Source organism: Gymnoscopelus microlampas, assembly GCF_963454915.1.
Source record: "Gymnoscopelus microlampas genome assembly, chromosome: 21".
NCBI lineage: Eukaryota > Metazoa > Chordata > Actinopteri > Myctophiformes > Myctophidae > Gymnoscopelus > Gymnoscopelus microlampas.
Genome location: NC_139958.1, coordinates 5,899,495 through 5,925,702, shown reverse-complemented (window position 1 = coordinate 5,925,702; position 26,208 = coordinate 5,899,495). Strand labels below are relative to the sequence as shown.

The 26,208-nt window shown below is 39.2% G+C and overlaps 1 protein-coding gene and 1 long non-coding RNA gene across 2 annotated transcripts in view; both read left to right on the top strand.

Moving 5' to 3' along the window:
• LOC311037371 (uncharacterized protein) overlaps nt 1–20,411 on the top strand; it is a gene marked incomplete at its 3' end in the record, with an annotated part of 208,389 nt that extends 187,978 nt beyond the window's left edge. Inside the window, exons 17-29 of the mRNA XM_084046496.1 lie at nt 8,968–9,047; nt 11,069–11,180; nt 13,776–13,855; nt 14,066–14,177; nt 15,456–15,532; nt 16,143–16,257; nt 16,596–16,678; nt 17,117–17,231; nt 17,453–17,541; nt 18,042–18,350; nt 18,467–18,745; nt 19,709–20,005; nt 20,119–20,411. Of these exons, the coding sequence (XP_083902622.1) occupies nt 8,968–9,047; nt 11,069–11,180; nt 13,776–13,855; nt 14,066–14,177; nt 15,456–15,532; nt 16,143–16,257; nt 16,596–16,678; nt 17,117–17,231; nt 17,453–17,541; nt 18,042–18,350; nt 18,467–18,745; nt 19,709–20,005; nt 20,119–20,411 (2,041 nt within the window). The remainder of the gene's footprint in view (nt 1–8,967; nt 9,048–11,068; nt 11,181–13,775; nt 13,856–14,065; nt 14,178–15,455; nt 15,533–16,142; nt 16,258–16,595; nt 16,679–17,116; nt 17,232–17,452; nt 17,542–18,041; nt 18,351–18,466; nt 18,746–19,708; nt 20,006–20,118) is intronic.
• A 108-nt stretch (nt 20,412–20,519) lies between these two features.
• On the top strand, nt 20,520–21,916 carry LOC311038206. The gene is made up of 3 exons (XR_014600029.1): nt 20,520–20,608; nt 21,341–21,397; nt 21,872–21,916. It is a non-coding gene; the product is annotated as an uncharacterized lncRNA (long non-coding RNA).
• The last annotated feature ends 4,292 nt before the right edge of the window (nt 21,917–26,208 follow it).

The following is a 26,208-nucleotide window of genomic DNA, read 5'->3' as shown; positions in this document are numbered from 1 at the left end:
CATCATAAGTCATAATGCAGTGAGGTGCCATTCATTTTACATGCTGTCCATCACTAATATTATCTTATCCATCCCCAGAGTGACAACAACTACCGGCACAAAGCCATGCGTGAATCCAGAGTCAGACTTTGGAAAATATATCTATAAATTAAATAAGAAAAGAACAGGTAAGACTAGAAAAGGCTGCTCTGCAATGTCTCATAATCCACCTACTGTATGCTGTTGACCTTTCATTATTGTAATGGATTCATGTATAGAGGTGGGGAAGCCTCTCTGCAGTAAAGCTCCACTGTTTACTTGCCCATGTTCCTCAGATTTACATTATTCTCATGATTATTCTCATGATGACCAAAATGTTTTGGGCATGAAAACATTTTCTCAATTTTATTTCAAAGATAATCTCAGATTCCATCATCAGATTATTGTCCTCTTGATGATGTCATTTCCAGCTTGAGTAATACTATCACTACTAATACTACTAGTATTCATAAATCAAGTAGAACTGCCAATGACTGCAGATTTTAACTTCTCCTCTCATTGTTATTGTGTTTCTCCAAAGCTGGACATAGAATAGGAATTGCAGTAGGAGTTGGAGTTTCAGTGTTTGTGCTGATTTTGATTTGCTGCGTTTGCTGCAGGTGAGTTAATGTGTGTGTGTGTGTGTGTGTGTGTGTGTGTGTGTGTGTGTGTGTGTGTGTGTGTGTGTGTGTGTGTGTGTGTGTGTGTGTGTGTGTGTGTGTGTGTGTGTGTGTGTGCATGCGTGCGTGCATATACACGTGTGTACGTGCGTATGTGTGGTCTTTTCCACAGTTCTGCGCGTATTGTACACAATAGATTAGTAAAAAAATAGACCACATATTCATCAATCTTGATTACATTTACACCTACAAGATTAAAACTTTATTATCAATATTGGCTACTTTCCACACATCTGTCAAATGTCATTAAAACCGGGGAAGCATCTGTGTCATTTTATACTTTGGCTATTCAAAAATAACAGATATACTGTACATGAGCTTGTAGATCTGATCTATATACATTTTTCTTAAAGTGAACATTTTTAACTCAAATCTTTGCTTCGGGTCCCTGGAACCAAATATTTTTGAGACGGGGGTAAGCAGCCGAATACATATATATATATATATATATATATATATATATATATATATATATATATATATATATATATATATTCTTTTTGAGAACCTATGTTGCTATATATTATAGCAAAATACGTTTTGCAGAAAACTACTCGAATTTAGAAGACATTTTGTAGAATCGGCCTCATGTCTTAATGGGTTAAATGATGTAAATAATAAGTAAGTCTTTTGATTTGACAGGAAGAAAAAGGAACATTCTCCCACCTCTGAGTTTGAGGTCCACTACGCCACGATCCAGCACCCCCCTGCAGTCATAGTGGTGTAAAGTAAATAAGTACATTTACTCAAGTACTGTACTTAAGTACGATGTTGACGTATTTTTACTTTACTTGAGTATTTCCAGTTTTCAGTACTTTTACTTCTACTCCACAGCATCTCAGAGGCAAATATAGTACTTTCACTCCACTGCAATTATTTGACAACTTTAGTTACTTGTTACTTTTCAGATATCAATTATGAAATTGTGAAACATACATTAACTTTAGCCCTATTTTATACATAGGCTATTTGAAAATAGCCGATGTACAAGCTCACATTGTGAGCTTGTAGATCTGCTATTTTCAAAAATGCTAGTACTTTTACTTTTGGTACGTTAAGTATATTATGATGCCAATACTTTTGTACTTTTACTCAGGTAACATTTTGAACACAGGCCTTTTACGTGCAATAGAGTATTTCTACATTGCAGTATTGATACTTTTACTTAAGTAAAACATTTGTGTACTTTTACCACCACTGGTGTCTAGCAGTGTTCTGTATTCTTTATGGTTATAGTTCATAGTAATACCAGTGTTAATGTCCAGTGCTCCTCGTGTTTCTGTTTTCATGTTAATAAATACAGTAATCTAAAATCTGTGTGTGCCTCTTGTCCTGCAATTAAGATCCTACCTCTGTGCACCGTGACACTTCTCTTCTCTACAAACAAAGTGACAGTTATTTTGTTGCTATGATCACCTTTTAGTTAAGTTAATAATTATGCTGATTGTCTAACTGTACTCTACATAGACGTAGGAGACAATGTAATCCAAACATTCCATTTTATTACATTACTGAACCCTTTTGTCATTTGTTGTTCATATTGATTGTTATTGGGCTCAAGAGTAATTGAAAAAACACGGCCCCTCATTCATTAGAAGGATGTCTCTCAGTCAGCAGTAGCAGGGACGTGTGTTTTCTATGAGTCTAGCATGATTAAAATGGAGTTTGAAGCTACAATGCATAACATTTACTCTTCATGTAGGATTATTTCAAGAGTAAACTTTTACTCCACTATAATTATTTGAAAACTTTAGTTACTACAGTCATTACTTTGCAGATATAAATTATTACATTATAAAACATACATTAACCACTTTAGCCCTATCTTATACATAGGCTATTTGAAAATAGGCGATCTGCAAGTACATTGTGAGCTTGTAGATCTGCTATTTTCAAACATTTTAGTACTTTTACTTTTGGTACTTTAAGTACATTTTGATGCCTATACTTTCGTACTTTTACTCAAGTAACATTTTGAACACGGGCCTTTTGGTTGTAACAGAGTATTTTTATATTGTGGTATTGCTTTAACTTTTACTTAAGTAAAATATCTGAGTACTTCTTCCACCACTGGCAGTTTGTGCACCGTCCTTATCTCACACCATCTCTTGACTGCATGAGTAAAGGCTGCTTCACACTCCCTCTGGGTTCTATCAGTGGTGTAAAGTAACTAAGTACATTTACTCAAGTACCGTAATTACAATTATTTGAAAAAAGTTGCTAGTTACTTTGTAGATTTTGATTATTATTACAAAATATATGTTATCAACTTCAGCCCTATATACATTTCGGCCATTTGAAAATAGCCGATCTACAAGCTCACAATGCGTCACAATGCGACGCATTGTGACGCATTGTGAGCTTGTAGATCTGCTATTTTCAAAAGATTTGTATACATTTTATTTGAAAATATAAAATGTATAATGAGTACTTTCTACTTTTGGTACGTTAAGTCAATTTTGATACCAATACTTTTGTAAGTAATTTTTTAATTCCGGACTTTTACTTGTAACAGAATATTTCTATATTGCAGTATTGATACTTTTACTCGAGTAAAGAAATGTAGAACTTTTTCCACCACTGGGTTCTATAGAACTGTGTGGCTGCAGCCGATGAGGTCACACTGAGTTCACCTCATTCAGTGGAAACATAGAAACCAGCGGTAACACTCTCACCATAGAGACAGAACATGGCAGGAAACACCTGCACACAAGGTACAACACCAGCTGTAATATAAACTTGTTGACATAACACCTTTACTTCTACCATTTAGGACAGAGATTTTAACCACTTTCAACCTGGCAGCAGTCAAAAACTTTAAAAATATATATATATTATTATTATTATAATTAATATTTTAAACTGTGAAAATAATCTACAAGCTCACAACAGAGCAGGTTTGTCAGGTTGTAGGCTAGATCAGCTATTTTCATGCAACACGTCATACGTCATACATAAGTTTAAAATAGGGCTTAAGGGTATTCACGCTAAGTGCGTCTTATAATGGTAAAGCAGTGCTTTTTCTGCAAAAGAAAATTAAGAAAAAAATAAGAAGAATGGGCGATAGTGAATGTCGTGCAATCGACAGAAATGGCCTTCAGTATAACTCCATGCAACTAAATATTGATAGAGGGTTAAAGTGAAAATGTCAGGATTATAACAGACTTTTCCTTTCATGCAAAATGGTGACATCTAATCAGCTTCCTGTCAGAATGTCAGTTATAAATCTATGAAGTTCAAGAGAAACCACATCCTGATGAGGAATGAGATAATCATGCAACATTTATATATAAACCTGTTATCTTAAAGATCTACATTGTATTCTGAATGCGTCACATCGCAGTGTGTTGTGAGCTTGTTGATTGCAGTGCTTTTTTTCCACTATAAAAAAATAAAATTGAAAATGTTTACCTATACCTATAATTTACCTATAATGACATGCACAAAATAGGGACGCCAAGTTGAAAGCAATTTATATCAATTCAATCATTTTTTTATATCCCTGGGTATACTGGGGAACTCCAGTTTTCAGCTTCACCCAGCTGAGTGCTGAACCACAGAGGAGCACGTAGGAGGGAGCAGTTAGGGTTAAGTGTCTTGCTCAGGGACACTTTGACACATTGCTGAGAGCTGGAATCGTACCTGTGACCTCCCAAAAGAGCAAATATGGAGTTTTATATTTGGACTGCAGCCAGTGGTGGTGAGTGGCTGGGCGTTCTAGACAGAGAAGCTCCACCTTCCACCATGAAAAGGAGTGATCTCCTCCATTCACAACTTTATCAAGACTGGAAACAACTAAGTATCTCTCTATGGCCAGCATCATGAAACCAGCTGTCATCACCTTTATCATCTGCCTGCTAGCTCTCCATGTAGAAGGTAAGATAAATCAACATATTAATTAAGTTCTTGGCCAGAAAAGCTGCTTTTGTTGACAGTCCAGTCCATACACAGCTGGCTGGTTTTGATCTTCTTTGATCTTCGTATACTAGTCTCTCTCAAAAGCTCAAAAATAAGATTCAAACGGCACAATAAAATCATGGTCATATGTAAGGGTAGTCTCGCGTAGCCAGACCCCACAGAAAATGAAAAACAGCGACCTCTGCTTTTCTGATATTCTGTGGAGTCTGGCAGGAGTATAATGTTAGACTAGAGCGCAGGGAAACACCGGTTTCATGTCTGCCTATAGCGCATCACTTCCGGTTGGTGCGACCATGTTTTCATTCCCACTAACAATATTTCTACACGGAACACTAACACCACTTCTCCCAGAGAACATGGATGGTTTTGGTTATAAGCCCACTTGTTTCTATGATGAAAGAGTAATTTAAAATGTGAATATCTTTCCGTGGTTTTGTCCGCTCCGAGGACGCTATTGTTAAATTAGTTTCGGCTAGTTTCGAGGGGGGGAGGGTGGATCATGGTGGATGGACACGTGAATCCCGCCCACTACATTTGATTGGGTAAAGCGCGGCCCACTTCCTGATCTGAAGGCACGCCCACTTTTAGCCAATGCGCACTGGTTAGGACGAACCGCTCCGACAGATTCCACCGCAGGTCGGAATCTGTTCTTGAGAGATTAATGTAAGGGCCACCCACATGCTCACTGTCAGTTGGCACCTTATATACATCAAGCTGCTCCTCCTCTTCTTCTTCTTATTATTAGCCTATTCTTATTATTATTATAAAGCTGGCAGAGCAGTTTTGCTGGCTGTGAAGTACAGGCGTAGAGGCAGCTCTGTGTAGGATTGGACATGTAGGGCCCTATCTTGTGTGCCACCATACCCCTTATCCCTAAACTTATGAGCCATATTTTACTATTTTGAAAAACATTTAAAAATTGTTCAACTAGCCGATCTACATCGAAACTTTGTGAGTTGTAGACCGGTTATTTGGACATTTTTTAAATAGTACAAAACAGCTAATTGTTTTTTGGATAAGGTGTAAGGCGACGTGCAAGATAGGGCCCTCAGTCTCATGCTATAGTTCTTATGTTGCTTTGGACGATAACAAAGCTCACTCTGGCCTGTGCTCTCACACACAGCCTGCCTGTTCCAAACAGTCCTGACATAGGTAATTAATTTAATAATTGGCAGTCAATGAACTGACTAATCATTGCATATTTGAAAAAACAATGCATTTTCAAAATACCCAATCTATTCTGAAATACATTTTTCAGACAGGTATTTTCTATTTGTATTATGATAAATCTTGAAAGTGTACGACCTACTGATTAAGAAGGCATTTGTAGAATCGGCCTCAAGTCTTATGGGCTAAAAAAAATAGAAAACTGTCTTAAACCTTTTCTTTCTTTCTTTTTTTTCTGGTCAAAGTAATATTTCTACAGGTCATGTATAATGACTGTCATATCAAAGCATATTTACCCAGGTCTAAAAATATATATACATGTTGGTGATTTGCCAATGTATAACACCATGTGAATAATTTAGCAAAGAATATACCTGAAGTGTCTAGCCAATTCTGTCTAAAATGGTGGCTGTGGGGCAAAATGAACCAAATGCTCTGGGTTAAAGTGAGCCAATTGTCCTATATGAATCACTATTCATATTTGTTATTATTTCTTTGCTACTCAAATTATGCTGAATTACTTTTCTTTTTTGTCTCCACCAGGCCGAAAGGCATGGCGAGACAGTATGTTTTACCCCCTGTCCGTCCGTCCGTGTGTCCGTCCGTCCGTCCTGTCCGTCCGTTAGCAGCTAATCTCTGGCACCGTTGGTCCGTTTTTAACAAAATGCCTCAAATCATGAACGCAGCTTGCGATTGCCGTGAAATTTCACACGCACATTTCTATTAGGCCGAGGAAGAAATGCCACCCTTTTCACATTGGCCTGTTATAGCGCCACCAGCAGGTCTAATTTTGCAAAACACATTTTTGGAACAAAATGCCTCAAATCATGAATGCAGTGTCCGATTGCAGTGAAAATCCCTTGAACAAATGGCACCCTTTTCAAATTGGCCTATTATTGCACCACCAGGAGGCCACAATAACGTACCTGACCTTTGCTCCGAGGAGCACTTTTTCTAGTTTACATCATATTTTTATGGCCCTTTGTCATAGATGCTTACTCATAATTTCAATTGATAGAAGACATCCTGAAATAAGGGTAGATGTTTAGATTTGACTGCTATCTCATTAATCGAATTGACTAATCATAGCATCAATTTTTAGAAAATGTATTTTCAAAATACGCAATCTAATCTCAAATACATTAATCAGACAGGTATTTTGTATTTGTATTGTGATACATGTTTGACCGATTATTTGAATATGTATCAAAATATTTTTTAAAGTACGTCCGCCCATCTCTGCCAACTCATATTCATGAATGGTTTCTGATTATTGAGTTCTATAAAGATAACTCATGTGTGAAAATGTTGTTCTTGGTAGTAGATGTAATTTACAAACGTTTTGGTGTTACGTGCAGAGTTACATTTGGTTGTACGTGGCTACAGTATATTGGTTGTCTATATATAGCACCCTGAATTAATAGTAAAACTCCCTCTCAGGATGGAGACCCGGGACGATGCCCCGTCCTCCTTCTCGTCCTCCTTATCGTGCTCCTTATCGTCCTCCTTATCGTCCACCTCCTCTTCCTCCTCCTCATTTTCCTCCTCCCGGTAAGTAATTAGGATACAACATCAGTGACAACAAACAGAAATGTGTGTGGGGAGGAATTCATTGCCAATACGACTACATTGGGGAGAAAGACGGGTAAAAAGCAACACAAAAGCAACATAATGTACGTATTTGTATCTCAAATACATTTCTCAGACCAGTATTTTGTATTTATTTAGTGATACATTTTTCATTTGTATTTGTAATTTGTATCAAACCACATTTGATGTACTTTCGCCTATCTCTGTAAAAATAACTCATGTGTGCAAATGTTGTTCCTGGTAGCAGATGGAATTAAACGCATCAGTGACAACCCACAGAAATGTGTGTGGGGTGGATAATTGGCCTAACGACTAAATTGGGGAGAAAAAGGGCTAAAGAAAAAAAGAAAATAAAAGGAAAAAAATAATAATAATGCTGATGTCCCCACTGTTACGCCAACCAAAGTCATTTCTAATAGTTAGATTTCAGTGAAAATTAAATTTATCATCTATTTTTAGACAAAAGTCTCATATTTACGCTGTCCGTCCGTCTGTGAGCAGCTAATCTTCGGCACTATAGGCCCGATCAAAGCGAAACTGTGCACACACACTCCCTGAATGCCAAAGCAGAACCTCTGCCCCGAATCTTTCATATTTTTTTGCCAAGGTATGGCACCATAGGCGGATTTTATGGGGGGGCGGCCGGGGGTGTTTTTTATTTTATTCGGATTTCATAGATTTCTATGCATTTCAGGAGTTTGGGGGGGTGGCTCCCCCAAAAGAATTAAATAACCCTAACAACCCTAACCCTAAAACCGCAATAAAGTAACAAAAAAAGTAACTTTATCCACGGTAAACCCGAAAAAAATTGCGCGCGGGAGGGACCCATGCACGCGCGCGCAGGACTAATGTGAAACTCCGCCTATGTATGGCACCTATATGTCTTGCCATATCCAATTGATGCCCCTCCAGAACTTAGAACCTCGACCTCAAATAGTTCAAATCGGTCTCATGGTGGCGCTAACAGGCCACTTCACATTTTGACCTACTGTATAACTCTTGAACAGTAGGTCATACAATCTGTTTTTACAACTTCACGTAAAGTCCTGCCCATTTCTGAATGAAGATTTTCCTCAATTTAGTGTTTATTTTGCTACTACTCCTACACATTTTGTCCAAAACTCACACAAATCGAAGTGGGGCCTGGCAGCATACAATTGCGGGGAGTGTGAGCTCTATTTTTATAAACAAAAGACATATTTTTTTACTGCTGGTACAGTATCTAATCTTTTCATTGTGTGTTGTTCTGCTGGTTTACTTTAGTTCTGTTAGAATAATTTGCTGTCATTTATTTGTTTGCTAATGTTGGTTGAAAACAAACACAGATAAAGGCTTTAATACTGTATAATTATTTGAATTTTAGTGTCTTGTCCCCTCATTCCACAGGTAGACCTAACTGCGAACCCGACTGTTCAGGTGAAGGACTCGACTCCATGCATACACCATTTAATTACGAGGAATATAAACCAACTCTATACTGTCCACGCAGGGTGTTCGTGTAAGTAGAATATTCTAAACAGCAGCCTAAGTCATATTGGTGGTGACATTCATTTTACATGCTGTCCATCACTAATATTATTTTATCCATCTCCAGTGTGACAACAACTAACGGCAAGAGATGCGTGAAACCAGGGTCAATCTTGGAAAGGTTTCTCAATAACATAAATATAACAGGTAAGCTTGTGGAGAGTATATCTCCGCCAGGCTGGGTTGCCTAGTCAGGGTTGTGTAAGTCGGGGGTGCTGCCGTCAGGATGTGTAGAAGCTGGGGCAATAGCATTTCTGTGACATAGGCCATGTCCACAAACGTGAACAGTTGCACCATCTGTCGTACAAACTCCATTTCCCCCCTCAGCAAATGTCCTGACGTCTGAACCCTACGACTGACACACGCGACCAGGCATATCCCACCCGGTCTCAGTAACTTCTGTGTTACGCACCCTTCTGTGACGCTCACAGAACTGCTTTGCCCCTAGTCATGCTTCACATTCCAGGAGGACAGCGCTGCACTGGGCTGGCAAGCTTTCCTCCGTGGTGGAAAATAATGCTCGGCGCTGGCATTGTCTCGGGGAGGGGGGGGGGGGCATTAATTTACGATTCTGTCCCAATCAGTACATAACTCGGACGGCGTGGAGTCGGTTCTAGCGGACTTCGCAACGTTCGGCACAGCGACTCGCTCGCCTAACTGGTCGCTTGGCGATGCCTCTCGTTGCTCAAGTCCGCCAAAAACGGCGCGCCTCCAACAGTTTTTTGGCCAACTACTTCTTAACTTAAAGTTATACATGGTAACTTAAAAAAAAAAAACTAGTTAAATTGTATATCTTTTGTGAGTGGCAAATGTTTCACAACACCCATTCCATGAATTTCACCCCCGAAAGCCTGTTTTAAACATATTTTCTATTGAAAGTGGAGTGGGGCATCTTTCCCGCGAAAATGACGTCATCCGGGCCGGGAAACGGAAATACACCGGTTTCCTGTTTGGCCCGGAACTACCGCGCTAGTAACAAAAAGGAATATCACGCTGTTTTTATGGCATTATAGGATTTGAAGATGGAAAAATAACAGCAAAATAAAACACAGCTCACGCCTCACGGTATAACTAAAGCTCCACTAGCGAAGAGAAACGATCCGCAGATAGTATAAAACAACAAAAAGAACGCTTTTTGAAACGCTTCCGCATTCCGGTGAAAACAAACAAGAATTCTGGGTAATGCAGGACTCAGCTAAAGACCTGCAATGACGGTAGTGACCAGCAGAGGTTGCTAAAAACAGGCCGAGTGGTCCGCCTTGCTGGGGGCAACAAAAACATTAAGCCTAATAAAATAATTATTAGTATGAAAAATAAAGAGTGTGATGAGAAGGTTTCGATCCCGAGGCACAGTGATTGATAAGCTAACGCTTAATATTGACGCCACGGTGCCATCTGCTATTTCAGGGGTTTTGGGAGTTATTTAAAGTGGTCCGCCCATGCGAGAGGCAGTTCCACGTACGTCACAGAAGGGGGCGTCGCCAGTTGTTACTGAGACCGGATGGGATATGCCTGCTCGCGACACAGACCTGGGTAGGCAATCAGGCCTGGTGGAGATCTGTGCTCAGAGGAGCACACTTTTCTAGTATAACATCAAGTTGTTTAAACATTTTCTAATATCTGTATATCACCAACCAAAGTAATTTCTAATATGGTTAGATTGCATTAATGATTTTTACAATTCTGTCATCTATTCTTATAGACCAGTGGTTCTCAAAGTGGGATCCGGGTCCATGGCGGGGTTTCAGGGGGTCCCCGGCAAAATGAGAAATATAGCATCAAAAATAAGTTTAACCACTTTAACCATTTACCACATAAGCTGTTTGGAAATAGTAGATGTACAAGCTCACAACTCCTCACGGTGCGACGCGCTGTGAGCTCGTAGATCTACTATTATTTATTTAGCATTTTTATGTAGAATATTTTTTAAACATTAGGAATATTTTCAAAACATTTTAACAACCCAAAACTTGTATAGAGTAGCTGGCAACTGTTATAGACAAAAAGGCTTGTTAATTCTGGGGATAATAGATTCATTTATTTGTCTGCTAATGTTCTATGTCGAAAAAAACTAAATGCATTAAACACAGATAAAGCATTTCATATTTAATTGTTTTTTTTTGTAACTATTGTGTCTTGTATAAGTGTCTTGTCCCTTCATTTCACAGGTGGGTCTGTCTGCAAATGTCCAGATCAAGGAATCGCCTCCATGGACTTAAGTCTCATTAAGGATTACAAGATAAATGAAGCGTCTCTATCATGTCCAGCCAGGGAGATCATGTAAGTAGAATGCTCTAAACAGCAGCATAAGTCATATTCCTGTGAGGTGTCATTCAATATACATGCTGTCCATCACTAATATTATATTATTCATCTCCAGTGTGACAACAACCGACGGCGAGAAATGTGTGAATCCAGAGTCAAACTTGGGAAAGTCTCTTTATCAATTCAAAACAACAACAGGTAAGACTAGAAACGTGTGAGGAAGCTGGCGCAATAGCATTTCTATGACATACAGTGCAACGTATCACATGTGGTGCTCCCATGGGCAGAAGTGAAAGTGCATCTTGCAGTGCACTGTATATACTGTAGAGAGGGAACAACTATAAAAAAAATATCAAACCAGTATTCTTACTCCAGAAGAAAGCCATCAGAATTGTCAAAGAAACAGACTACTACGCACCAACGAATCAACTATTCATTAACCTAAACACCTTAAAACTACTAGATCTAGCTGACATTAATGCTGCAGTTATAATGTATAAGGCACATAATAACCACCTGCTTCCATGCTGTATGCAGGAGCTGTTCCGGCCTAGAGAGAGCCGGTACAACTTAAGGGGAATTGGCATTAAAAAGGCAAGAATAAAGGTAGATGTATCTGTTAAAGGGGTAAATCTATGTAGAACAGCTTAGATGAGGAACTAAAAAAGTGTAGCTCAATAAACAAATAAAACTACAAATCTAACAAAATAGATAAATACAGTATGATACTTAATTCTAGTATTTGGTATTATGTCAATATAACGATTGTTGATATTATACATTATCAAAGTATTAGATTATATCATATATTATTATGCAAATTATTATCACATTATTATAAGATATACCACGGTAATATGCAGTATATATTATATTACATTACATACTACATTATATTATATGACATATATCAAATTATATATTATTCTACTATGACATGGAATTTAATTTATACCTGACTGATATTGTATACTTCGAGAAAGTCCTTTCCTTTCAGTTATTTGCTTTTTCTGTTCTGTAAATGTAATTGCTTTGTGTGTCCGCCAGGCCGAAAGGCATGGCCGATGTTTTGCTGTGTGTGTGTGTGTGTGTGTGTGTGTGTGTGTGTGTGTGTGTGTGTGTGTGTGTGTGTGTGTGTGTGTGTGTGTGTGTGTGTGTGATTGTTTTCATAGACCTGATTACTTGTTTTTCGGATTGCTTGTTTCTCTCGCCAAACCTGGCAACATTAGCGTGACAGAATCTGCGACGCTAAACGCTCTAATGTTTTTTTATATAAGTGGTGGCAACATTTTTTGACACCACACGGGTCTTCCCAACAATAGCTAAGATTGAAGTCAGTGTGAACATGGCCAAATAATAACTTAATAGGCAAACTAGGTCTAATGAAGCACGCTAGCATTTAGGCTAACCCTCCTGCCTGAGGCTGCAGTAAAACGTGCACTGTCTGTGAATGAGGGGAGCGCAGCGGAGCGGTTACTGCGGGGGGCGGGCCGTCTCCCCATTCGTGTCGCCATTGGCTTAAAGGAGTGAAGGACAGCCAGGACAGCCAATGACACATAGGTGTCACTCAGGTGTCGGACTAGTACCCAGCCTGTTTGTAGAGCAGCGGCTTTGCAGCTGCTAAAAACATCTGAGTTTTAGTCTCTCTTTTCATTGTGTGCTGTTCTGCTGGTTTACTTTAGTTCTGCAGAGAATACTTTGCTGTCATTTATTTGGCTGCTAGTATCGTTAGTCAATAATAATAATAATAAAAACACAGATGGTTTTCATATTTACGTGTCTTGTCCCTTCATGCCACAGGTCAACCTATTTGCGAATGTTCATATCAAGGAATCAACTCCATGCATCCAAGACTCATTAAGAATTACCAGATATATGAAGTGAATCTATTCTGTAAACGCAGGGAGATCATGTAAGTAGAATGTTCTAAACAGCAACATAAGTCATATTCCTGTGAGGCATCACTAATTTTACACACTGTCCATCACTAATATTATTTTTTCCAGTGTCACAACATCTGACGACAAGCTTGTATGTGTGAATCCACAGTCAAACTTGGGAATCTTTATCAATCTCAAAAGAGAAGGTAAGAATAGAAAAGGCTGCTCGACGGAGCGCACATCTCCGCCAGGCTGGGTTGCCTAGCCAGGACTGCCTAGACAGAATTTTACAATTCTGTCATCTATTTTTAAAGGCTAAAGTCAGATTTTTACTCTAGTCTTTTCATTGTGTCTTGTTCTGCTGGTTTACTTTAGTTCTGGAAATAATAATTTGCTGTAATTCATTTGTAGGCTAATGTTAGTAAAACATTAAAACAGAGATGATGGTTTAATATTAATTTAACGTACATGTGTACTCTGCATGCAACTAAGTGGCTTGTTCAATCATTCCACAGGTCAACTTGTTCGCTGCATATGTCCACATCAAGGAATCAACGACATGGACTTAAGTCTCATTAAGGATTACCAGATAAATGAAACGTCTCCATTCTGTCCAAGCAGGGAGATCACGTAAGTAGAATGTTCTAAACAGCAGCATAAGTCATATTCCTGTGAGGTGACATTCACTTTACACACTGTCCATCACTAATATTATTTTATCCATCTCTAGTGTGACAACAACTGACGGCATTAGATGTGTGAATCCACAGTCATACTTGGGAATTACTATTTATCATTTCAACACAACAGGTAAGACTAGAAATCTTTTCATTGTGTGTTGTTCGGTTCACTTTAGTTCTGGGGAGAATAATTTGCTGTAATTTATTTGTCTGTTATGCTAAACAACGACTGAATACAATATGTATAATAAAAACACAGATTGTGGTTTTAATATTTATTTATGTATTATTTGAATGCATCTGTTCATGCAACTACGTGTCTTATTGCATCATTCCACAGGTACACCTATCTGCAAATGTTCAGATCAAGGAATCAACTCCATGCATCCAAGACTCTTTAAGAATGAGCAGATATATGAAGTGAATCTATTCTGTCCACGCAGGGAGATCATGTAAGTAGAATGTTTGGTAACACTTTAACAGATTATAATTAATTAATTAATAATTACTTGACTTTAAGTTCATAATTAATGTAAGAAATCATTAACTAATGATGAAAACACTGACCCACCTGGGGGTCCCCCTGGGACCACCGGGCGTATCCAGTGAGCCAGTCCAACTTGGGAGACCCCCATCAGCCTAACACACGGCCATGCACCACATGGAAGTTTTGAAAAAACAACCACCACCAGAGACTCTCCTCACTACTGCTACCTGCCTATGAGCACTCATCCTATAGGCATACAAGCCACCAAAAGAAATCTGATCTACAAACCCACCATGTGTGACCCTTAACTAATGATATATGAACTTTTTAATTAACATGAATTCATGATAAATTCATGATGAATTCATATATCAGTTAATAAATAATGAAGCATAAATACAAGAGTTAATTCATTGTGCATGAATTCACCACTTAAAGGGGAAGACCACTCATTTTCAACATTAAACTATGTCTTTAATACACCTTAGAGCTGTTGTGTGGAAATAAGAAAAAAGTCCCCCCCCCCCTTCTATGTTGCCTAGAAAAGGTTAATTGATTGAGGTCATGTGATCAGTGACATACGCACGGTGTACTTTTGGCTCCGCCCCCTTAGTACTTTTGGCTGAGGGGGCGGACAAAGTTAAGACAAAGTGTTACTTGCGAGGTAATCTCTCAAGAACAGATTCTGCTCTGCGTTGGAATCTGTCGTGAAGGTTCGTCATATCGCGTACGCACTGGCCTACAAGTGGGCGTGCCTTCAGATCAGGAAGCAGGCCGTGCTTTACCCAATCAAATGTAGTGGGCGGGATTTACGTGTCCACCGATCCTTCCCCACCCGAAACAAACCGAAACTAATTTAACAATAGCGTCCTCGGAGCAGACAATACCACGGAAAGATATTCACATTTGAACTTGCTCTTTCATCATAGAAACAAGTGGGCTTATAACCAAAACGATCCATGTTCTCTGGGAGAAGTGGCGTTAGTGTTCCGTGTAGAAATATTGTTAGTGGGAATGAAAACATAGTCGCACCACTGGAAGTGAAAGACTGAAGGCAGACCAAAACCCTGGTTTCCTTGCGCACGGGTGCTACGTCGAGCTTGTCCCAGAGCCAACTGAGATAGTAAAAACAGCAGAGGGCACTGTTTTTCCTTTTCATTTGGCTATGGGTTCCTAGATTGCTTGTGAGGTAACATTCATTTTGCACGTTGTCCATCACTAATATTATTTTATCCATCTCCAGTGTGGAAACAGCTAGTGTAAAGGAATGCGTGAATCCAGAGTCAAACTTGGGAAAGTTTATCATTCTCAAAAGAGCAGGTAAAAATAAAAAAGGCCGCTCAGTCGAGCGCATATCAGTGCCAAGCTGGGTTGCCTAGCCAGGGTTATGTACGTAATGGGGTGTAGATGTCAGGACGCGAGGAAGCTGGGGCAACAGCATTTCTATGACATACGGTACAACATTCTGCATTTGTTTGTGCCCCCATGGCCACAAACATAAACAGTTGCACCATCTGTCGTAAAAACTCTATTTACCCCCTCAGCAAATGTCTTGACGGCTGCAGCCCACGACTGACATAGTCCTGGGTAGGCGAGCAGGCCTGGTGGAGATCTGTGCTCTGAGGAGCGCACTTTTCTAGAAGAACATCAAGTTGCATAAACATTTTCTATTAATTGGATAATACCATAGTCATTTCGAACATGGATAGATTGCTTTGAAAAACCATGGATTAAAAAAAAGAAATTACTCGCTAATCCTGTCATTGTATTTCTTCTGCTGGTTTACTTTAGCTCTGGGGAGAATAATGTGATGTTATCTATTTGTCTGCTAATGTTATTAGTCGGGAAAAAACACAGCTAAAGCATTTCATATTTAATGATTAATGCAACTGTGCGTTTCAACTAAGTGTCTTGTCCCTTCATTCCACAGGTCAACATGGTAATTGCAAATGTCCAGATCAAGGAATAGACTCCATGCACCCGAGTCTCATCAGAAACTATGAGATATATGAAGAGACTCAGTTCTGTCCAGGCAGGGAGATCATGTAAGTAGAATGTTTTTAAAAAGCCTTTAGGTTGTTTTAGACAGGGATCTGTTGACGTGCCATAGTAATTCATTTTCAATGAGAGGCGGGCGATTATTTGGGACTCGCTGAGAAGTTGAGGGAGGCGAGCGGACGTGGTCCCGCGAAATTTTCACGGTCGTGGCAAGCCCGCGGCAAGAGCTGGATTGTGGATTGTGGTGATCGCGGTGCGATCCCCGCAGATCCAAGCGAGACCGCGTCAACCGCTCCCCATCTGAAACAACCTTAAGTCATATTCCTGTGAGGTGCCATTCATTTTAGACACTGTCCATCATTAATATCTTTTTATCCATCTCCAGTGTGACAACAACTGACGGCAAGAAGCCATGCGTGAATCCAGGGTCAAATTTGGGAAACTTCATCTATGATATCAGAAGAAAAGGTAGGACTAGAAAAGGCAAATCGACAGAGAGCATATCTCTGCCAGGCTGCATAGCCGTGTGCGTGTGCGTGTGTGTGTGCGTACAGTATGTGCGTAGTCCCAGGGTTGGACTAACACGGCCCTGGGTAGGCAAGCAGGCCTGGTGGAGATATGCACTCTGAGGATCGCACTTTTTTTAGTTGAACATCAAGTTTCTTAAACCTTTCCTACTATTTGTATAATACCATATATAGTAATTTGTAATATGGCTAGATTATTTTATAGACAAAAATCTGATTTTTACTCTATATTTTTTGTTGAGTATTGTTCTGCTGGTTTACTTTAGTTCCATGGAGAATTATGTATTTGTCTGCTAATTGGATTAGTTGAAAAAAGAACAGATATTTTGTTTTAATTACTTCAATTAATTCAATGCAACCTGGAAAACCTGCAAAACAGGTCAACGTGGTAGCTGCAAATGTCTAGATCAAGGAATCGACTACATGAACTCAAGTCTCATTAAGGATTCCGAGATAAATGAAGCGTCTCCATTGTGTCCAAGCAGGGAGATCATGTAAGTAGAATGTTCTAAACTGAAGTTAATGCTGCGTTCACACTGGCAGATACAAAGATACAGTCTACCATTCCTTTTCAATGGAAGCCAGCAATATGAAGATACAAAGCAATGCCCAACGTTTGTAGCTGCCAGTGTGAATGCAGCAGAAGTCAGAATGCTGTGAGGTTCCATTCATTTTAAATGCTGTCCATCACTAATATTATTTTATCCATCCTCAGTGTGACAACAACTTACGGCACAGAGGAATGTGTGAATCCAGAGTCAGACTTCGGAAATTGTATCTACCAATTAAATATCACAAGAACAGGTAAGACTATAAAAGGCTGCTCGGCAATGTCTCATAATCCACCTATAGTATGCTGTTGACCTTTCACTATTGTAATTCATTTATAGGGGTGGGGAAGCCTCTCCGCAGTAAAGTTCCACTGTTTACTTGCCCATGTTCCTCAGAGTTATTCTCATGATCTCATGTTCAACATGTTTTGGGCATTAAACCTTTTCTGAATTTTATTTCAAACATAATCTCTGATTGCATCATCAGAGCAATGTCTTCTTGATGATGTAATTTCCAGCTTCAGTAATACTATCACTGCTAATACTATTATTCATAAATCAAGAATAACTGCCATTGATATGATGAGGACATTTCTAAAAATGAATTGGTTGCTGTCTGCTTGTGCTATGTGTACAAGGGAAATATCAAGGAGAAAGCCATAGGATGTGTTGACACAGGAGACATGACGGCAAAAGTAATAGCAGAGAAAATCCTGGCAGCTGTGCAACCTTAACGTAATGTGTGTTGTTCAGTCCACAGAAATGAAACTGTCAACCAGGGGGATAATGTTACCCTGACACACACCAGACAGATATGCAGTGAGTTGCTTTACACAAACTGGACAATAGACTTGAAGAACAAGCAGTGTCAGATAAACTTTAACAGTGATGGTCACGGTCAAAATAACTCTTGTGAGGATGAGAAGACTCTCCACAACACATCTACTGGTGAATCATATCTGTTCATCCCAAACATCTCAAACAGTGACGAGGGGGTCTACACCTGTGAGTCTGCATACAAACGAGGAAGTGACTTTGCAATCTATAATGTATCTGTCAGAGGTAAGTCTGTAATTTCTCTCACTGCGCATATTATATTGTAATTTATGTAAACACTGAACTGGTATATCATGACCTTGTTACTATTCAGTGAGTGTCAGCCTTTCTGTTCTGTCCAGTCCCTCCTCATGTGTCAGTCAGTCTGCAGTGGCAGGGTGACAGGTGGGTGGCTGTGTGTTTAGCTGAAAGAGGAAAACCTGCTGCCTCCATCGTCTGGAAGAACACGGCAAATTACTTGTTTGTACCTAGAGTGGACACCCACAGTCACCCAGATGGATTCTACACAGTGAAAAGCCAGCTAGATCTCCCAGACGGAGTAGCCACACCCAACCTGACCTGTGCTATTCAACACCCTTTTTTGGACAAAGAGCAAATCACCACGCCACACGCCTCCACAGGTACAGTAGGCTGCAGTTTGAATGAGAACGCAAAGATAGAAGCAACCACGACTGGTTGCAACCCGTTACCGTTATATTTGGGTGAACTGGTAGATGTCATAGGTGGGCAACTGAATAATGACCCCTTTTGATTGATTGAATGGTTGATTGATTGGCTTTGGTGAAGTTATTTACTTTAGAGCAAATTGAATCCACACAATTGCAAACAGGTATTTTTTTCAGTGTGGCTCTGTAGGTGAGACTAGAAATGGCCAGTAGGCCAATGATATAAGTCCCCAAATTATTCCATATATTGTTTTTTAATGAAATATTTTTATTTAATAAAGTTTAAGTGAATGGAAGTTGAAACCATTGAGTCTTTATGTCATATGTCATGGATGACTCATGTCACTGGCCACATCCCCATGAACCACAATGTTAACAGACTCCATCTTGTTTTAAGGAAATACACCTTATTGTCTCTTTGTTAGAGGTACTACCCTATTCTTGGTTAGCCTGGGACCAGATGAATCTGCGAGTGCAAAAGAAATTGCACTCTGCGATTTGGGTTTGGCACCGCTCCATAGAAAATCCATTTCCTGCTCCAGAAGACGTGGGTGGCCAATCAGGGCCCCGTATTCGAATATGGGAGACTGTAATTGGTACTTGGTTGTAGGTCTAACCAATTGCGTCGAGGGCCATTGTTTAGATCCCGCCCCTTTGGAAAAAAAACGTCCTCATGGAAGCACCAGACTCATATCCACGCTGTGATATAGTCTGGCTCCGCGAGGCTAATTCTTGGTATCCTTAAAGTTATTTTTTACAAACCATCTATACGTTCAAACAGTCAAATCTCTAATGAATTAAGGTTTCTTTTGGGTTAAGATTCCCACTGTCCTTTGTAGGATATAACCACTGTGAATAAAGTATTCTTATATTTTAAACACATCTAGATGTATTAACATATTTTTTGTTGTCGCTTAGTCTACAGAAATGAAACCGTCAACCAGGGGGATAATGTTACCCTGAATTGCATCAGAATGTGGGGCAAGATGCTTTACACAAACTGGACAATAGACTTAAAGAACAAGCGGTGTCAGATAGACTTTAACAGTGATGGTCAAAACTCTTGTAAGGATGAGAAGACTCTCCACAACACATCTACTGGTGAATCATACCTGTTCATCCCAAACATCTCAAACAGTGACGAGGGGGTCTACACCTGTGAGCCTGTCTACAAACGAGGAAGTGACTTTGTAATCTATAATGTATCTGTCAGAGGTAAGACTGTCATTTCTCTCCCTGGGGATATAGAACAGACTTAGCAGTGTTTTTTTGTAAGCACTGAACTAGTTGTTGTAGAGTGTCAGCCTTTGTCTTTCTGTTCTGTCCAGTCCCTCCTCATGTGTCAGTCAGTCTGCAGTGGCAGGGTGACAGGTGGGTGGCTGTGTGTTTAGCTGAAAGAGGAAAACCTGCTGCCTCCATCGTCTGGAAGAACATGGCAAATGACTCGTCTGTACCTAGAGTGGACACCCAGAGTCACCCAGATGGATTCTACACAGTGAAAAGCCAGCTAGATCTCCCAAATGGAGTAGCCAGCCTGACCTGTGCTATTCAACACCCTTTCTGGGACAAGGAGCAAATCCCCATGCTGCAACTCCCATGCACAGGTAGGCTACGGTTTTAGCCTGATTATCAGACTGAAGCTGCGTGGAGGCGTACAAAGCAAATGTAACCCACAAATGATGAAGAGTCATTCATTCATTCATTCATTCATTCATTCATTCATGTTTTAAGGAAATTCACCCGGCGGGCTGATGGAGAGATGGAGTATTGTTGCTCTCCTCCTTGCATTCATTTTGATGGTGGGTTGGATATCTTCTGGTAAGTTACTCTGAAACCTCATATCTGTGTGTTGTGTTGTGTTGTGTTGTGTTGTGTTGTGTTGTGTTGTGTTGTGTTGTGTTGTGTTGTGTTGTGTTGTGTTGTGTTGTGTTGTGTTGTGTTGTGTTGTGTTGTGTTGTGTTGTGCTGTGTTGTTATGATGTTGTCTCCGCCAAGCTGTATGGCCGAGGCTGGAGACCATGTTTTCGCCTCTATCCGTCCGTCCGTCCGCCCGTCCGTCCGTCCGTCCGTCCGTGTGTGTGTGTGTGTGTGTGTGTGTGTGTGTGTGTGTGTGTGTGTGTGTGTAACTTTGCACGCACACTCCCAGTAGGCCAAGGAAAAACCTCTGCCACAAATTATTTTCAATCGGCCTCAAGTTGGCGCTATAACAATCCGCTTCACGTTTTAGCCTCCAGTATAACTTCCATAGATCATTCAATCAACCACATAGGCCATGCCTATTTCTGCCTGAAAATATTTCCAGCCATTTAGCATTGAACAAAATACAAAAACTTTTTCCTACTACTGGCCTACACAGATTTTTCAGATTCCATTCCGATTGGTCAACGATTAGCTTGTGGGAGGGGCCGGTCAGGCTATCTGCCCCCCCCCCCCCCTTCTAGCCAGCGTATCATTTACATCACCATTTTCAATTAAGTATAATGGTCTACCAGACTTATGTTATGTTATGTTATGTTATGTTATGTTATGTTATGTTATGTTATGTTATCAGATTGTATAAAGAAGATCTTCTCTTCATGTGGGCCTCAGCGTGTCGTTGATGCTGAAGGTCAGTGAGTTTTAGAACATTATGTGTATGGTTTGTGATGTGATCTGGAGTTAAATCTCAGACTAATTTATAATGATTTTGACTCAAAAACCTTTATCTTCATATCATCATTTTATGTTTATTTTTTCATAAATGAATGCCCTATTTCATACTTTGTTGTATGCCAGTATCACACAAACGTTGACGTTAAAACATAGCCGATCAACAAGCTTACAAGAGCTTTCAAGACAAAAACATAAAAAATCCAAATAATCAGAGATATTAGTCATTTTATTTCCATTTTCTATTGTTTGAATGAAGTAGTTCTAAAGCATGGTGAAGTGAGCTGACAGTAACTGGAATATCCTACAGCTCACTGACAACATTTAAGAAGTCTCACACCAAAACCAACAGAACAATGAGACATATATTAGTCTGAAACTGGTGTTAATGTAACTGACTAAACAGCTCTAATATCTGTTCTTCTGTACTCAGGAGGTGAAAGAGCAGAAGTCCCTTCATCATCAGCTGAATATGAAGGCAGGTTCCATGGATTAATACAAAAATGTAATCTCATGACTCAACAACTTTGTCAGGCCAAATCTGTGATTTATGAAACAAAGCAGCCCCTCCACAATATTGCTCTGTTTCCTTACCTATATGTAGAATTATAAGTTTTAGTAATACTGTTCTAAACCTATGTTCCTACTCTTCTACATACAGCTAACCAGTTGAAGAAATCAGATTGAGGATTTAGTTTAGTTAGGTTGCACATACATTTTTAAAATGTGATAAAAACTAAAATGGAAAAAGAACAATACTATTATATGGAGAGGAACAAAAATCTAAATCAAACATAATGTAAAGGAAAGGCCAAAAAAACAAAACAAAAGCAGTGTTGATTTTGATTTGATAAAATTCCATTTAGTTTTATTCATATTTTAGTCATCTGAAATGTTTTTGTCAGTTTTAGTCGAGTAAATATCATAAGATTATAGTTGACTAAATCTACCGTTGATTTAGTCGACTAAAATGTATTTTGCCGGTGCCTTGGTGGCGTCGTAATTATTGATTTTACACTTGGTTGCATGCTGAAAATAGCAGATCTACAAGCTCACAGCGCGTCGCAGCGTTAAATAAATATATTGTCAATATATTTAGTCATAGTTTTAGTCATAGCTCAGTTTTTATTTAGTTCTTGCCAGTGAAAAAAGGTAGTCGACGAACATTTTTCATCACAAAATCAACACTGCCCAAAAGGGCTTTTTGGGGATTTGGGATTGAGGCTTTAACTTGTGCTTTTATTAAATATCCGACTCCATTAGAGTTTTATGGAAGATGCTTCTGAACATGCATTCTATTGCTAGTTTGACCAATTCAAACACTCTTTCATCTTATAAAATAACTAATAACCGAGAATCACAGATCTACAGTGCAAGCTACAAGTTGGCGCTCATTGAGAGCTTGAAATCAGTCGTGGCGACTGAGAACTTTAATCCACGAGGCTCTCATTGTTTCTATCTATGAAACTCAGAAGTGTCTATAGGCCTAGTCATGTTAAAATGTTATGCCTCTTGTATTTGAAGTCTGCCACCTCACTTTGGCAACACAAGCGACATCAGCACAATTTAGCATTGTGCTCCAATAACTGACACTTGTTAGTGTGTGTGTCTGTGTGTGTGTGTGTGTGTGTGTGTGTGTGTGTCTGTGTGTGTGTGTGTGTGTGTGTGTGTGTGTGTGTGTGTGTGTGTGTGTGTGTGTGTGTGTGTGTGTGTGTGTGTGTGTGTGTGTGTGTGTGTGTGTGTGTGTGTGTGTGTGTGTGTGTGTGCGTGTGTGCGCTTGTGTGTTTGTGTCATAGAAATTCCACTCCAGACAATACGATCCACGACAGGACAAGAACCACCAAGAACAGCCATGAGTCACCATGACCTGACTGGTACTGTATATCTTACATCAGCTCACTGACAACATGTAGGAAGTCTCACAGCAACAAAACCAACAGAACAATGAGACTTAAATTAGTCTGAAGCTGGTGCTGATGTTTTAAACTGACTAACAGCACTAAATATCTGTTCTTCTCTAATCAGGAGGTGAAAGAGCAGAAGCCACTTCATTAGCAGCTGAATATGAAGGCAGGTTCCATGGCTTCTATCTATAAAATGCAGCAGTATCTAGTCATATTACAATGTTTTTCTAAGCCTTTCTTATTTGACTGCAGCCACCTCACTATGATGTATTTCTGTGTGTGTGTGTGTGTGGGTGTGGGTGTGGGTGTGGGTGTGTGTGTGTGTGTGTGTGTGTGTGTGTGTGTGTGTGTGTGTGTGTGTGTGTGTGTCATAGAAATCCCATGATTCAGCACAAGGTAATTCTGTGTTCTCTCTGTTACTAACACCTGTCTATTGTTTAGTACATTTGTTTCAGCCACCATTTACAACCATCATTCTCTCCCTTGCACCTCCTTTCTCTCTCTCTCTTAACTTTTCCTATAAGGATGGCTGCTGACCTGGAGCAGAGGCAGATATTTGACGCAGACAAACATACATATCTGAAGAAGCTCGACCATAATATGCTACCTGAAACAGTACGGTTGAATACATTGTTCATACATGTATATCCTATATTAAAATTGGCCAAATGGAGGGCCTATGACTCAGACATAACCCTGTCACTATGACTCAGACATAAGGCTGGTGGTCTGCGTAACAGCCCAAACCTCTATAGTGAAGAATATCTGTCATATAATACCTGAAACAGTATTGTCTGATTGACTGATTGATTGAGTGGTTGAATACCTTGTACATATTTCAATCCTCCATAGCATATATGAGCTGAAATAGTAATACATTGTACATAGATATATATATATATACATTATATAAAGCCTATACCGTATTGTATGTGAAACAGTAGTTGAATATATCGTAAGTTTTGTTTTTTATTACATTTTTAGAGCCAATAATTTTGATCCCACGTTCCTCTGAATTGTCAATTAATGAATTAATTGAAAAGGTATTTCAATCAATCAAAGTGTTTTTATATAGCACATTTCATGCATCAAGTGCAGTTCAATGTGCTTCACAGAAAAGGTTAAAATTAAATAAAAATTACTTGAGGATAACAGCAAATAAAAGAAAGCATGAGAGAAAAAGAAAACAAGAATTAGTAGTGCAGAAACCTAGGTAAAAGCAATGTTAAAAAGATGTATTTTAAAAATGTCAACAGATTCAGTGACCTGAGTCTCCGGTAGACTGTTCCAAAGGCTAGGAAATGATTGCGGATAAGAATGCCGGAGCATTTCCATTTAATGATAAAAAAAAGCAATAAAAAAGGATCTTAAAAATAAATCCTAAAGCTAACAGGCAGCCAGTACAGGGACTTTAAAATAGGTGTAATGTGTGCTCTCTGTCTGGTCTTTGTCAGCACACATACAGCTGTGTTCTGAATAAGCAGCAGCTGACCAGACAGGAGAGCATTATGGTCAAGCCTGCTGGAAATACAACAGTGCATTAATGTTTCTGTGTCAGCCTGAGAGAGAGCAATATTTCTTAGGTGATAGAAAGATAGTTTAATATTGTACATATTTTATTGATCCCTACCATACTCCCTGAAATATAAATTGAATATTGTACATATTTTAATGATCCCTGCCATACTCCCTGAAATATATATTGAATATTGTACATATTTTAATGATCCCTATTCCCTACCATACTCCCTGAAATATAAATTGAATATTGTACATATTTTAATGATCCCTATTCCCTACCATACTCCCTGAAATATATATTGAATATTGTAGGTATTTTAATGATCCCTATTCCCTACCATACTCCCTGAAATATAAATTGAATATTGAACATATTTGAAGAATGCCTGCAGTATCATATATACAACCTGAAACAGTACTCGAATACATTGTACATATTTGCAGATAGTGTTGTTTTATTCTCTTTAAAATGGGTATATTTCAACTCCTTGTCTTGTGCGTGCATGGGTTTCTGAAGTTATGTAGATTGGAATGGTGTTTATCTTAGATGATGTAGCAAATTACATTTGCCAAAGAATTGGGAATATGGAAATGAGAATAACAAAAGATAATTTCAGAAATATGTAATCTTTAACAGTGTATCAATTCAGTAGTTGATAGGCTACTGTACTCGTGTTGTTGTTTTTTGCATACTCTTATATTTAGCTTTTTTTTTTTACTCTATATACATTTTGCTTCATTGCACATTTTATCCAACATGTCATATTACCTTGAAGTAAAAGTTTAAAAAACAAAAGGTGACTGACTGTGTGAAATTATATTTGGTATTCATATTGCTTTGAGGTGTAGTTTATAATCAATGTATTTGGTATTGTCGCCCGGAGGGCAGTTGTTTGCATGAATCGAGATCCGCGGCTGGCAAAAGCCTAACAAGTAGCTCATGTGGTACCGACACCTCAGGGGCCTTCATATGGCACTATGCCCCATAGCAGTCAAGGAGGGCCCAGCTCAGCAGCTCAGGGGCCTTCAGAAATGACCCTAAGAGATGAGGAGATATTAGAAAATGGGTTGGCCACCATAAATGGTGGACTAGCAATCGCCTCTCTTAATGCGGAAAGAGCAAATGTAGAGAGAAATATCGAGGAACTAGTAGAAACAATCGCCACTCTTAATGCAGAAAGAGAAAATTTGGAGAGGAATATCGAGGAATTAGGAGAAACAATGAGAGAGAGAGAGCGTCAGAAGGTAGTGATGAGGAAGACAGGATGGAATCAGACGCTAGGAACAGAGATGCTGTGATAGTGTTAAGCAGTGATGAGGAGAGTGACATAGAGGAGTTGCAGCA